Source organism: Echeneis naucrates, chromosome 20 (assembly GCF_900963305.1).
Source record: "Echeneis naucrates chromosome 20, fEcheNa1.1, whole genome shotgun sequence".
NCBI lineage: Eukaryota > Metazoa > Chordata > Actinopteri > Carangiformes > Echeneidae > Echeneis > Echeneis naucrates.
In genome coordinates this window covers 7,061,061-7,075,389 of record NC_042530.1, presented here as the reverse complement: position 1 = coordinate 7,075,389, position 14,329 = coordinate 7,061,061, and the positions used below count along the sequence as shown (strand labels likewise).

Here is a 14,329-nt window from a genome sequence, read left to right as displayed (position 1 = left end):
TCAGTTCGTCAGTCGAGCATGCTAACCAGTTAGCTAACCAGTTAGCTAGCAGTCCATTTCGAAGCGACTAACTAGTGTAAGTGATCCGGCAGTGAGGTTTACTTAACGTAGGCTACTCTCGCACAGATATGCTAGCTGGCATCCATTTACACAAAGATTGACAAAGAAAGGCCGAACAAATGCATTCTCAATTTATTTTGTTATATACTAAATACCATACCAGTAACCTACACATTGGCTTGTTCCATTGCGCTTTCCGTACACCCAGCTGTGTTTCTATTAGTGTTTCTTCTTTAAGTACGCACGGTAACTTAGCAACTACGCACGATTCAGCAGTAAATCAGCGTAAAGGGGAACCAAATCGGTTGACACACCGTGTCAACTTCATAACGTAACTTCTGAGATTTTGATTGGTCCAGGTCCGCATTAGTCGCAGAGATGTAGATTTTAACCCAGTTTAATTTTTACATTTAGCAGATTGAAAACCTTCACTTTTTGTTTCCACATGTTCGGCGGATTTAAAAGTCAGCCCAGATTTCAGCAAATCAGCAGACAACCGGCCATTCCAGATGATTTGGAGAAGAAAAGCTGTGACGGTTGCATCTTTGCTGGTAAAGTTGTTTATTGCTGAATATTACAGGAGATTTGTTCTATCAGCTCAACTGAGTGAGCATCTGTGGGGTTTGCAAAAAATAAATAAATAATAATAATAATAATAATAATAATAATAGATATTCTCAAATTGTGTCTGATAAAGAAATAAATACTGTTCTGTACACACGTTTAAACTTTTTGCTTTATGTGTCAGTTTAAACAGACTTTAAGCACAAAATGAGTCCCACACACTCATGTGATTGGCTTTAATTGGGGATATTTTTACATTAAAATATTGAGCCATGAAATGTGTTTGTAGCATAAATACATGTGTATTTGATATAAAATATGATTCACCAACATAATAAATAAGTAAATTAAACAATGCAAAATTAAAGTGCAATCACAAAATTGTGTGAATTTAGGTCATTTTATGAAAAAGGTGCCGTTTCCAATTCAAAGTTTTTAAGAAATCCACAAACTGAATCTCCATTAAATCTCCAAGAAAGCACATTTTCTCAGCACACAGAAGTGAGTTACAGCTTGCATCTCACTGAGTCACAACAGGTGATTATAATTCTCCTTAGATGAGCACCCTAGTGGCTTGAGGGGCCTGATCAATGTATTTCAATAACTTGCATACAGCAGGAAACGGCACACAGTATGAGTAATGAGATGTCACATCATTTTTAAAAATCTGATATCGTCCTACCAACCAGTAAAATGTCCTTGTTTTGGATATTAACAGTTAAAAACATGTAAATAAATTACATTTTTATTATTTATTTGTATTTTCAGATTCTTTATTTTTAGAGATCAATTTCACATCAAGTGCCTCACTTTGTAAACAAAAAATAAAATTAAACTTCAAATTGTTGTACAAAAGTAATATTTATTTTAGTAGCCCACAGAATAAGAGCATTATTCCACGTTAATGTATACCATTTCTAAATCATTTCACTCCCTTTCCATCGTTTAGAAAGAAAATTACCTTTTGGGGTGGTCAGTAATTTGACCGGGTGGTTGGTTGTGTCATTGTCTCTATGTGATTTGTTGGTTTTAACCTTTTCTTTTTTTAACATGATACACATTTTTTTTCATTCTGGATTTAGATGTCAACATGACTCAAAGATACAAATCCAAAATATATATAAAGGTCAGGCCTTATTAATACAACAGCACAACAAATACTGACCATTCATTGTATTTACATGTGACGGTTATGTGACAGCAATAGACTTGCCAGTCTATTATAGGGCCAACATGTAGAGGCTGACAATGTTCACCCTCACATGCAGACCTTTGCAAAATGTAAAGTCACCAGTTAACCTAAATGTGCACGTCTGTTGATATGCACACTGCAAACTTCAGATGGAAAGGCCTCAGAGGCTTTTGGTAGTTTTCTAGCAGACTAAATGTAAGTACGTAACCACTTGTAACCTGTGTCCTGACAGGTTCTGGTCTAAGGATAAAGAGCTCATGCACACTATTAAATACAGTATGTGAACCACTGGAAGGATTCTACTGTAAGAACTACAAAGAAAACAGCTGTGTGGCAGCAGAGAAACACACAGCATGTAAACCGGGACAATACATCAGTGAAAAAGGTGAGGTTTCCTGTTCTAACTTTAGTTCATACTTCAGGTAGGATTTTAAGCTTGGTTAAACTCAGCCACAGTACACATGGTCAATCAGGACTATGAGGAGAATCAGACTGAAGGGCTGCAGCTCGTTCAAACTGACTTCATTTACTGAAGTAAAGATTGCTTATCTTTTTTCTTTTTTACAGTCAACCTTAATCTTTGTCCTTGTGTAAACTGTCCCTCTGGGTGGGCTTTAGTACTGTCCAAGGGAAACAGCCAATATGTGCTATTCATTTCTAAAGAGCTACAGTCAAGAGTTTACCCTGAATATTTCATATTATGTTTACACTAACAGGCCAACTAGATAAGATTTGAACCACTCCGGCACAGTACCACATATGCCTATTAGGTGACGAAACCGGGCCACTAGGATGCTGTGGTCTAGTTTCAAAAGCTGCAGTTAGGTCCAAGACAAGAATTACGTGGTCAACAGAGTCATTAGCCAAGAGAATATCATTAAAAACTCTTAATAAAGCTGACTAGGTGTGATGCAGAGTTTTAAATGCAGGTTGAAAGATTTCAAAGACATCATGGCATTTGTCTGTCTTCGGGTGTTGGGTCAGGTCTTCACAGGTGGCAGTATACCATTTTTCTATATAAGCACGGGTGCTGGTGATGGAGGAGGAGTTTGGAGGTGGAAGGTCATGCGGTTTTTACCGCTCACGCAGCCGGTTTCTTTTGTTTGGTTTTCATCATTATTTATTTCACGTTATTTATTTTTGCATCCGTATAACTTATCTTTTTTTTTTTTTTTTTTTTCCCTGATCAATAAACAGGAACATCACCCAAAAGTGGAAACATATGGACATTGTTTCAATAGAGAGCGCGTAGGAAAACAGTCTCCCACCTCACCATGAACGACTAAAGGAGGACAGGATAGTCGCTATAACAGCAGACACCTGCTTAAACTTATCAAGGGCTACAGAACAAGGAACTGGGTCAGAGGGGTCAGATGCAGGAGCTGAGATAAGCAGCAGGAGAAGTGTAACCAGGAGCTGAGCTCCTCTGTGTTTTCAGAGGCAGGACGAGCACAGCACCGGGTTAGAACGGCCAACCTCAAATGAAGTCACCTCGAAGCTGGAAAATGGCAGACACTCTCAAAGGTGCTAGTTCTTGTTCCATATAGTCACCCATGAAAAGCAGGCACTCCAGCTGCACCACCTAATGACAGACTCTCTTTAGATTTGAGAGAAAAAAGGGGGAGGTGACATTTTTCTTTCTCCTTCTGTCTGAAATTGCTGCTTTTTGTTGCATCATCCAGGAAGATCAGATGAAGCTTCTTTTGTTCTGTAACCACTGGAGGGTAAAAGTTAGTTACTGGGAGTGTTTTAACCCAAACCTTGTTGTGTACATGCTCACTAATGTATTTAGATAGAGGTAATTAGTTATATAGTTGTGTTCCATGAGCTGAGCACAACAGAAACTGCAACAGGTTGTTGAAACCTAATCTGGGCCCTCTGCAATACAGCCAATAATATGAAAGTATGCCTTATAGGTACCCTAAACACTGTTGCTCCTATGCCCTGGGGCCCCTGTGCTTCTTTCCCAGCTGTTGGTTTATCCAGGACATTGGAAACTAATTCCCAATTTTGACATTTTTCCAGTAAGCTACACAGCTGTAGTATTGATAGGTGTAATATAAGGCACATTGAAGCCAGAATCAGGACTTGAAAACTTGAAAGCACTTTAACAGAGTTCCAACAAGCACAAAAGTTTGTATTAAATTGTGTGCTTTTTCCCCAAACCAGAGACATTTTAATAATAATGCTGTCAAAATATATGTGCGCCAAGCATTTTGGTACTCAACAGGATTTAACCCCAAAAAGTGGTTGAAGTTGGAAACTGCTGCTATATTTCATTCTACTTAGGTTATCTTTTGATAAAGATCCATAAAACTTTCATTTTTCAATTCATTTTTTAAATTACAAGTGATAAAAGATGACCATTCCTCTTTCATGGCATGTTTCAAAGTACCTCATCTCATTTTATTTTGCAGGCGTTGTTGAGACAGTGACAGGTGTGACATGTTTCACCATTCATTGTTTTAGCAACCTGTTATAACCATTTTAAAGCTAGATAGAAAACAGTTATTTTCCCCATGTCCAGTAAATGCTGGCTGCTTTTATTGAAATTGTTAAATATCTCAATCCAATCTGCCTGAAAACTGGAATGGTGGATGCCTCCTTCCACTGATGATTCAAAACGACCTAATTAGATTTTCTCCCTTTTAAAATATCAACATGGTCATACATGGACGAAATGTTGCTCATCAAAGAAAACAACAGTCTTGTGCAAGCTTCTCCACAGCTGTTAGACATGATGAATAAATGAAATTTTTTAGTAATTGCAGTGAGAACAAGGAGGGCTTGGTGCACCACTATAGCTTATTACAATACAGTTGCAATATTTTTCTTTCCTTGTGATGCAAATGAAGGAAGTCTGTGGATTTTCATGGTGGGACTGGAAAATGACAGATTTACTCCTCAACTGTGTCTTTTTTGCTGGTCTCCTGTCCTTCAAAGATGGGGTACTTGCTCTCCACTTCTGCCCAGGTCATAGTGCCATTGGCCAAATCCCGAACAATCACAGGCAACTCACTGACCTGAGGACAGAAGAAAGTGATTATGATACATTGTGTGTATAACTCTAGGCTGAAATACTGCAATTCAGAAAGAAAACTTTTTAATCAATGTCTAGAAATTTACCATGGGCACATACTGACGTACTACATTAATTCATTGTGGGTGTGCATATATAAATTAAAAAATAAAAGTCAAGGGATGTTCTACCTCAGCCCTGATCTGTCTCATTGAGTCTCGGTCTCTAAGAGTGGCTGTGTGAGGCGTTTTGTTCACTGTATCAAAGTCAATGGTGATGCCAAACGCCACTCCAATTTCATCTGTCCTGGCGTAGCGCCTCCCGATGGATCCTGAGGAGTCGTCCACCTTGTGAGACACGCCATTCTTAGTCATTGCCTCAGCTAAGGGGGGGAAGGGAGAGAAAGACAAGTTAAACAAAACTATTTGGTAACATACCATTTCTCTTCTATAGACAGAACAGGAGCATATACAATTATGTGGGTACTTACATAGCTCCTTCACGAAGGGCATGAATTCCTGGTTTTGACTCAGAGGCAGGACAGAACATTTGTATGGAGCTACGGTAGCAGGGAAGCTGAAGTACTGTAAAAATTAAAATAAATGGTCATTACAGAGAACTAGCAAAGTTACATGCATAGTATAGCCATTATTGTAAAAGCTAACTAAAACAATCAACTGCAGCTCAAAACACAAAATGTTAATGATTGTTAGAAGATAAATAGCAGGCCTATGTGGCATTTTGCCAAGACAATAATCACTGCATAAACCATATTTAAAAAAAAAAAAGGGGGGGGGGGGGTTAAGTAAGAGCAACACAATCTGCTCACCGTTCTCTGTTCGTCACCTTCTCTGACATGGAATGTGTGCTCAAAGATGGTGTACATGATCCTACCAATGCCAAAAGAGGGCTCGATTACATTTGGAACAACTTCCTCCACTGTGGATACAGAAAGGTTGTATGTTACAGAAGTCGTCACTGTTTCCCTGATATAAACCATCTCACATATTTAAAAAAACGAATCTCACCATGCAGTGTCTTCTGGAAACGCTTCACACTGACCATGTCCTTCGTGAGTTTGAATGTCTTGCCCTCTGTCTCAATGGTGAACTCTCTGGAGTAGAAATAAAGATGCCGAGTGATGTGACATTACAAAACCACAATATTTCAGGTGCCCTATGTGACCGCAAGCACTCACCCATTCTCATTGAGGAGCTGCTCCTGTTCTGTAATGAAGCATTCATCACACGAAGACAGATACTCCATGGCTATCTTGGCATCTTTCTTGTATGCTTTTCCAATGGCTCCTTTGTTGGGCTCAAACTGGACGACATTCACAACTTTGTGTGAAAAAATTAAGAAGAATGACTGAAGAATAGCAGCAGTTTATCACTTTGAATCTGCTCCACATGATGGATCAGAGGTTTTTTTTTTTTTTTTTTTTGCAGGGTTAGATACTGCAGTGTAAGGATATGGGCTCTTTAAGAGGCTTTTCTGCAACCAGGGGGACCTTCGTGGCTTGTGCATGGCATTTCAGATCATAACAAGACCGGTCAGCACAACCCACAATCTCAATCCAGCCCTGCAAGGGACAAAACATTATTCTTAGGAACAGTATGGGGGCTCATGGACAAGCAGCAAGGGGAAAAACTGCAATGGAACATACGTAGGAGGTTTTGGCTTCGGCGTCCCAGCAGTCACAAGCGTAGTGAGCCATCTCATTGTCCATATGCTGCCGGAAACGCAGTTTGTCTTTGGCAATACCAACTTTAGTAAGGTAGAGGTAGATCCTCCCGATGAAATATCCCAGGACGGTGTTATTGATCACTCCCTGTACGAGTTCATTTTATAGATGACATTTGTTGAGACTTATTTTCTGATCTTAAAAGCAAAATTATAGTAGCAATTTTTTAACTTAAGTTTTAAAAAGAAAAATAAGGATGAAAGCATCATTACTCATCTATAGCTTAGGTTTACTTCATGGAAATATCTGGCCATGATTCTTACCTGCTCCACAGCATCTCCAAGCCTCTTGATTTGTGCAGACTGTCCACTGGTCTGAGCCTTTGAAGAGTACAAAATGATCTCCAGGTCCGCAACACTGGAGAATTTAGGGTGGACCTTCTCATTGGGATCCACAAAGTGTTCAATCTCAGCCATGGTGAACTCTCTGTGTGCACATGTAAAGTGGTTACACTCCTGAGATTACTTTTCTCTACATTGAAAGTTGTGGATGAGCCAATAGTCCTGCTCACCTAACTCGGATGAGTCCAGAGCGAGGAGAGATTTCGTTCCTGAAAGAGTTTCCTATTTGAGCAGCAGCAAAGGGCAGTTTTCCCTGGTTAAACTCCAAAAGACGTTTGAAGTTCAGAAAGATTCCCTGAGCTGTTTCAGGCCTCAGATAGCTGCAGATGAAAACATTCATCAGAAAAGCCAACAATGATGCAAATTTGAGATTTCAAAACGTGTGTGTTGCATCTTACCCTGGCATATTGCCTCCAGGTCCAATGGATGTCTGAAACATCAGGTTAAAGGACATAGGAGGTGTGAGGTCATTCCCTGTGGTAGGTGACTTGACGTTGTATTTCACAAACAGATCGGTCAGTTCTTGCTGGTTGTAGTTATCCATCTGAAATAATAGAGGGGGAGGAAAAAAAAAAAAAAAAAAAAAGGCTGATGATTTATCTGTGGCTTTCCTCTGAATAATAACATTTTTACTTAGTTATCACTGACCTGAGTAATAACTTCCTCCATCTCAGACTTCTTCTCCGCTGTACATTTCTTATCAGACATCAGCTTCTGGAGATGAGCTGTAGGAGACAACCATAAAAAAGTACTTTCTCAAAAAGATGTGAAAAAAAAAAATGTAAACAAATTTTTCTGGAACTGGCATGTTCATCCTGTTTCCAAAATTTCTCTGCCAGCTTTTTGGCACAGCTCCAGCCTCTGCAATCCTCATAGCTTGTCTTGCTAGGAATGCCCTGCGTGTTTTCTGCTGGACCAGTCACTTCCATTCTCCCTCAGGCACAACAGAGATACTCAGAAACTAGCCAACCAGCAGAAACCACTGACAGGACAAATTTGGACTGTTTCCACGCCTCCCACAGCAGAATCCCATAAATAATACAGATGAAAAGTGCACAAAAAACCTCCACTGCAGGAGCTTTTGGGATGACTAATCCTTAGTTTACACAGAAGTGGAAGTTGAGTCACTTAAAACAGATGTACAAAAGGCTTACCTTTGAGGAGGTGGTCAGCTCTGAAGCATTCACCATTCTTGACATCTTTCACCATGTAGTCAGCAAATTTTTCCACGTGTCCCGATGTTCTAGAAAAACATAAAAGCAATGGATAATTACTTGCATCATTAAAAAAAATTAAAGGGTGATCGCAAGTGATTAAAATCAAAAATGTATCTGCAACCGGGCTATGGAAGGCTGCTATGTTGACAGCTTCCATGCATAAAACTGCAGAATCAATTTGCGCCTGTTAATAAAAACCCAAAAGTTCAGCACTTTGGAGCTGACTCTAGGAACCACCAGGCACTCTATTCACACGGACTACTTAACAAATGATAAAAAAGGAAATTTCAACAAATTTATGGTAGCAAATACTGAAAGCATTTACATGCACGTACTTAAGAACAGGCTCAGGGGTCAGCATGGTGCAGTCTATCTCCAGGATCTGCTCCTCTTGGATGAAGTGCTGCCTCCAGGCCTGCAGGATGTTGTTCTTAAGGGCACAGCCCACTGGGCCGAAGTCATACAGGCCACTCACACCTGAGAGGAATTACTACATGGTAACAAAATGCTTAAAGACTATTTATACAGTGATACACTCAACAATGGAAATATTCTTTTCCCTCTGGCTAACTTAATCTTACCTCCATAGATGGCAAAGGCCTGGTCATAGAAGAAGCGTCTCTTGAGGGTATCCTCCATCTTGGTTCTGTCAACAATGTCATCTTTGGGTTGTAGTGCCAGTTCCTGTGATGAACATTTTTTTTTTATTATATGTAGACTATTGTGCTTTTAAGGTTAATAATAAAAAGATCAGTGACGGTTTTGGAACATCTGCATATAGACCTCTTTATAGTTCCTAATATCTTTCCATTTTGTTTGCACCATAAATGGTATATGTACTGGCTTTAAAACACATCTACCATAATTTCCCGACAACAGAGCGCACCTGAATGTAAGCTGCACCCGCTGAATTTGAGGAGAAAAACAATTTTGTACATATATAGGCCGCACTTGTTTATAAGCCGCGGGTGTTGGAAATATGGGAGGAAATGGTATACGACAGGAAATATGTTACACAGAAAGATTTCGCCTTTTCGCCAGATGCATTGCTTTGTGTGTTTTCCATGATGAGGGTGTGTGCATGAAGCGCAAAACAAATGACTGATCTGAAGGATTTAGTGTGGGTGCTTTTAATCTAATTCGAACCATTTCATTGGTCTACTTTGACCTATTCGGTAATTTCATTGGTCTGATGTAACTAAATGTAATGGCGCCATAAAGCTTGTTACCTGTAAAAATCCATAAATTAGCCACATAGTTGTTTAAGGCAGGGTTCAAAGGGTGTGAAAACAGCAGCGGCTTATAGTCCAGAAATTACTGCATATGGTTTCTATTTATAGAGGTGTCTAAGGTGTCCATATGCCTAATTTGAAATTTCAGTCACAGAATATGAGCTAGCATGCGAGTCTCCCATCTTACATTATACTTTTACATGTAATAATGAAATAGTTTCCATGCTTAAATATTTGTTTTGCCCTAATTAAACGCTCCATCTGATTAAATCAAGCAGGTGTATTGGTTCCGGTGAGACAAGTGTGGGCACACTTCCAAAATACTGCAAACCATATTTCACATGTCCTTTATTTTTAAATAAATTCTGCTTGGTTGTGCAAGGGATACTGAAAGATTCAGGGGATGGTGCGGACTGGTGCATTTAAATCTGCCATTGAACTGGATTTAATAACTCACCTTGGCCTCCAGAGTTCTCTTCCTGGCTTTCAGTTCAGCTACAGCTTTAGTGACATCCACATCAGGAGCACCATCCTGTTTCATTTGACGAACCAGTTCCCCCTAAAAACAGACGTGATTTAAGACGTGCGCACAGAAATTCTCTATAACTAAAGCACACAGTGATGGATATCATCACAACGAGATCTGTTGTTGTTGTGTTTTTATTCTACATAGACATGATCTTGGCCTCCTGTCTTAACTCCACCCTGCTCACTAATGTCTGCAGCACACTGAAACGTGGCAAAGGGCGCAGACATGACTACGGGCTAGCGTTAGCAGTTAAGCTAACAAGAAATGGCTCTCCTCATTCATTGACAGCTTTACAAGCAGCCGGTCTGTTAGCCGGTTAGCCGGTGGAGCTACCGGGCTAAATGTGACAGCATCAGAGGCAATAAAACGGATCCGACCCCCAAACAAACAGACTCGACTGATATCAGCTGAGCGGTGATAGGTGAGCTTCACCTGTTCTTTGACTGCGAGCCTCAAAGGGGCGAGAATCTCCTCGATGTTTCCGTCCATGGTTTGTCCTTCCGCTGGCTGCAGCCACAGGCTCCTCTTCTTCTTCTTACACAGGCAGACCGACGTTGAAAACGGCCTGGTTCTGGGCGGGTAGCGCACCGACTGCCGAACGAACCGGACGGCCGACACCGGACAGATGGAGGAAATCTCAGCGCTGGTCCTCAGCAGTGCCGATGTCGCGCTACGAAGCAGCATGGACCGCCGTAATGCGAGAAGAGGAGAATGATGAAATCGCTGGCCACAAGTAAACGCTGCTTCCGCTGCCGGTGAGCACTTTCGCTGCGCGCCGTAGCCGTCGGGCAATTTATCGGCAGATTCGCCACGAATGTTGAGCTAAACTAAAAATAAAAGAAAACAAATAAACAAAACGGAGGTCTAGTCTAAATGATCTCACAATCATTTTATGGTCAACATTTATGTTATCAGTGGATATACGAATCCTGCTTGTGCCAAAATTACCAGTCCAAATCATTGACAATAAATACAACCAGGTGCACCGCCTGGAGGTCAAACATATTGAGGCATCAATTTAAAAAAAATCCAACAGGGAAACGTTTAATAAATTATAGAAAATAAAATCAAATCTGACTCTCAGAAGTGTGACTTGGTTTCTCATTATTTATATGAAGATACTACCTGTGCTAATAGTGTTTTATTTCATTATTATCATTATTATCAAATCAAATCAGATTAATTTGTATAGCGCCAAATCAAAACAAAGTTACATCAAGGCACTTTACATATAGAGCAGGTCTAGACCAAACTCTTTATAAAATTATTTAATTATTAAAAATTAATAATACATATTAAAAAATTATTTAAAGAGACCCAACATTTAATGAGCGATAATTAGATCATGTCTACCTTACATTTTGAAAGATTGTAAACTATTTCAGGGTTCAGAAAACATGCAGTAGCTTTTATGTAGCTTATTCTAAATGGGTGTTATTCATGAAGACTTGCAGCAGATTGTGACTTAATTGTAGTTAAAAATCTACCATACTGCAAAGAATGACGTGCATTTTTCAGATCCTCTCTGTTTCGTCAGTTGTGTTGCAGCTACCGAAAGGCAGATTTATTAAGGACTTCACGGAACCCTTCAGATGAAATTGAAGCCACAGCAATAACCAATTCTGTGATATTTGTTCTGTATGATCCATTTACAGAACCATACAGAACAAACAGTCATCCATTCCAACCCCAGGACAAATCCCAGACTACATGTATCCTCGAAGCTCTAATCTAATAATCTCATGTTTATTAAACCACATCCCATTTTTGCAGAGGGATGAAAAGATATGATCCATCCTCTTTCAGTGTTTCTAGTAGCTACCTATCAATAATGGAAAGATTTTCTGACATTTGATTCTGGTTTGACTCTGGTTGGTTCCCCAAGCTTTTCTCAGTCAGTTCCTATTGTGTTGAAGCCAGGATGTTACAGATGGTTTGTGTGATGTTAGACAGGAAGCAGTCTGGAGCTTAGGTGGTTATGTTGGATTGTTGATTTTGCAAATATCGTTGATCATAGAATCCTTCCTCTCAACTGTCCAAAATGTGGCATAAGAACATTTTAATTGGAAAAATTATATATTGCTATATTTCCAGGTTACTGATGTCTATATTTAACAATATATAAAGTATTCATTCAAACTTCTGATCATTGGAAATCTTGTAGATTGTGGTGCTATTGAATTGTTTCATACAATACTGGCGTTTTAGTTAGAGCTACCTAATAAACTCTTGACTGAGTGTATGTTATTCAGTCTTTCCGTCATCATTCAAAAGAAGGGTTAAAAATAGTTCCTGTCCTTTGAGATTGAGTGCACCACAAGGTGGCGCAACAAGAAAACTAATCATAATTTGAGTAAAAGCCAACTCAAAAATATCAGCAGTAAGTGCTAATATTATTAAGGTTACCTTTCCAACATCTATAGACCATCATCTCTCTCAAGAGGGAAAAAAAACTATCTGGCTATGCCTTCCTTTACATCTGTTTTTTTATTTTCTCTGTGTGTTACTGTGTGAGTCCTTTGAGTTGTGTTTACACCCTCCTAAGCTTCTGGACAGGAGACTAGCTTCTTTTCCTGAACCATCCCGTTATAAGGCTGATCATGTCATTCTCTAGCTGTGCAACAGCTTTGGGAAATAAAGTGAAACAGGCCCATGCTGAGAGAAAGGATTATGCGATACCAATTTGTCTCTGAACTACACCCACATTCATAAAACATTTAAGCACCCACAGTCTGACGGCTCGCCAGACTTTTTTGAAGGCAGTGAAAAAGATCATCTGTGTCTTATCAAAGTTAATATCAAGACCATGTTTATTTTAATTATTCATTAACAGAAATGCACTGCTGGAGGGCAGTGCCATTCAATTCCCGTTTAGGAGAGAAATGTCAGAGGCCAGTGTTTGATGTTGATGATCAAGATGTAAATACCAAAGTATTTAGTCTTGCCATTGCATAAAGTCTGTGCATTATGTGTAGATCTTCCTTTAACCCTTTAACACTCAACACATCCTTGACCAGAAAGGCTGTGAGGAATGGTTTTTGCTGTTTGGCTGTAATATATTTATGTTAAGAAAAATCTGTGCTCAAAGAATTTCATAAAGTACATTCTGTGTGTTTTGCATAACATTATACAAACATTTATAAGCATAATATTTATATGATTGTTATATTGTAAGCTGTTTATTTTTTATTTATTTAAATTAATTAAAAAAAATATATATAATAGGAATTTAGTGATTGGATTGTTCCAGCCCCCCCCTTTAATAATCAATCATCTCATTAATGTAAACTAAACAAGCTGTGGTTACACAAATGCTCTGTGTTATCAGATTTCTGGAGCGTATTTGCCTTCACAGAAACAGAAACCTGACACTGACTGTCAAGTGCTGAGAAGAGATTGTGATTGTGCAAAGTGACACAGAGATGTGTCTTGTGGTGTCAATGTACATGTACATTATTGTGAACATGAGGACAAAGGCACTGACCCACACAAATAGCATCATATCAACCAGGAAATTATATACTAATTATAAGTAGTATCAACAGATGACAGCCAGCACTTACTAGTGTTTTCCTCCTGTCCACATGCCATCATATACTTGTCTCTAAGGTGGGGTCATGTCGGGCTGCATGGGCCTCCACGCCATTTAAGTGACAGTGAAGGTGAAGAGGGACAAACACTGAGACACGTCACTTCTGGCAGTAGACCAGAAAACCACTTTATCTCCCTTGTTGTTATTCTACGGTCCACCGAGGCTGAAATAGCCTGAATAATATTTGTTTATCAGTGCATGCGGAGGGTGTAGCACTCACAAGAGGATATCAGATCAAGAGATGGGAGACACAATGTAAAGCTTCCAGTCAAGGGGAGCAGTGCTGATTCAACACACAGTGTAAAAATTACGATCACAGCAGGGAAAACAGCCATTTAAAGTCTTATGTGGCTCCTGAGGAGTTTTGTGACATTTAAGAAAATAACAATGAAGTTGTTGTTGGGGTTATCTCAGCTTGGGCCTGAGCCTTTTCACTTAAACTCCCGATATACGTGTTTTCCCTTTAATCACCCAGGTTTTCTTTGAAATCCATGTGAATATCGCTTCTTTGAAGTCAAAAACAGCAGTATCTGTTAACTTCACTTTCGTTACAACAATTGCCTTGTTAGAAATTACTTATTCCTTTTTGAATTGCTTTATACATACAAAGAAAATGCATTTTGTAAAACTGAAATTAAGGTCTTACGCTAACATTTGCAAGGATCTGCACACGCATCCTTGTTTATGTTTTTAATATCTCTTTCTGCAGGAGAACCAGCACACAGGGAGCGGTGGGCGGACTGAGAGGCGTTTTGAGAGCTACAATAAAAAGCGTTGGAGGCGTGTTGTTGTAGTGAGCTCGCAGGGCCGTGAGGCAGGCGGACGGTCGCCATCTCCGT

At 39.5% G+C, this 14,329-nt stretch overlaps 1 protein-coding gene and 1 non-coding gene across 2 annotated transcripts; both read right to left on the bottom strand.

The window, feature by feature from the left end:
- Positions 1-4,195: 4,195 nt before the first annotated feature.
- Positions 4,196-10,615, bottom strand: gars1 (glycyl-tRNA synthetase 1). The gene is made up of 17 exons (XM_029529198.1): positions 10,331-10,615; positions 9,827-9,928; positions 8,719-8,821; positions 8,473-8,614; positions 8,075-8,163; positions 7,569-7,645; positions 7,319-7,464; positions 7,091-7,240; positions 6,843-7,005; positions 6,502-6,666; positions 6,310-6,417; positions 6,034-6,179; positions 5,864-5,949; positions 5,665-5,774; positions 5,326-5,419; positions 5,027-5,217; positions 4,196-4,839 (listed from the first exon to the last, which is right to left on the bottom strand). Exons 1-17 carry the CDS (start codon positions 10,580-10,582, stop codon positions 4,714-4,716), a joined length of 2,250 nt encoding a protein of 749 aa, XP_029385058.1. The 5' UTR covers positions 10,583-10,615; the 3' UTR covers positions 4,196-4,713.
- Positions 8,244-8,379, bottom strand: LOC115061386 (small nucleolar RNA SNORA84). Its single transcript, XR_003842331.1, has one exon. It is a non-coding gene; the product is annotated as a small nucleolar RNA SNORA84 (small nucleolar RNA).
- Positions 10,616-14,329: the final 3,714 nt, after the last annotated feature.

Coding starts and splice junctions, on each gene's coding strand:
- gars1 (XM_029529198.1), bottom strand. CDS start 10,582: ATGCTGCTTCGTAGCGCGACATCGGCACTGCTGAGGACCAGCGCTGAG. Junction 7,646..8,074: donor AGCTGACCACCTCCTCAAAG/GTAAGCCTTTTG, acceptor TGTCTCCTACAG/CTCATCTCCAGAAGCTGATG. Junction 6,418..6,501: donor CCGAAGCCAAAACCTCCTAC/GTATGTTCCATT, acceptor TGTCCCTTGCAG/GGCTGGATTGAGATTGTGGG.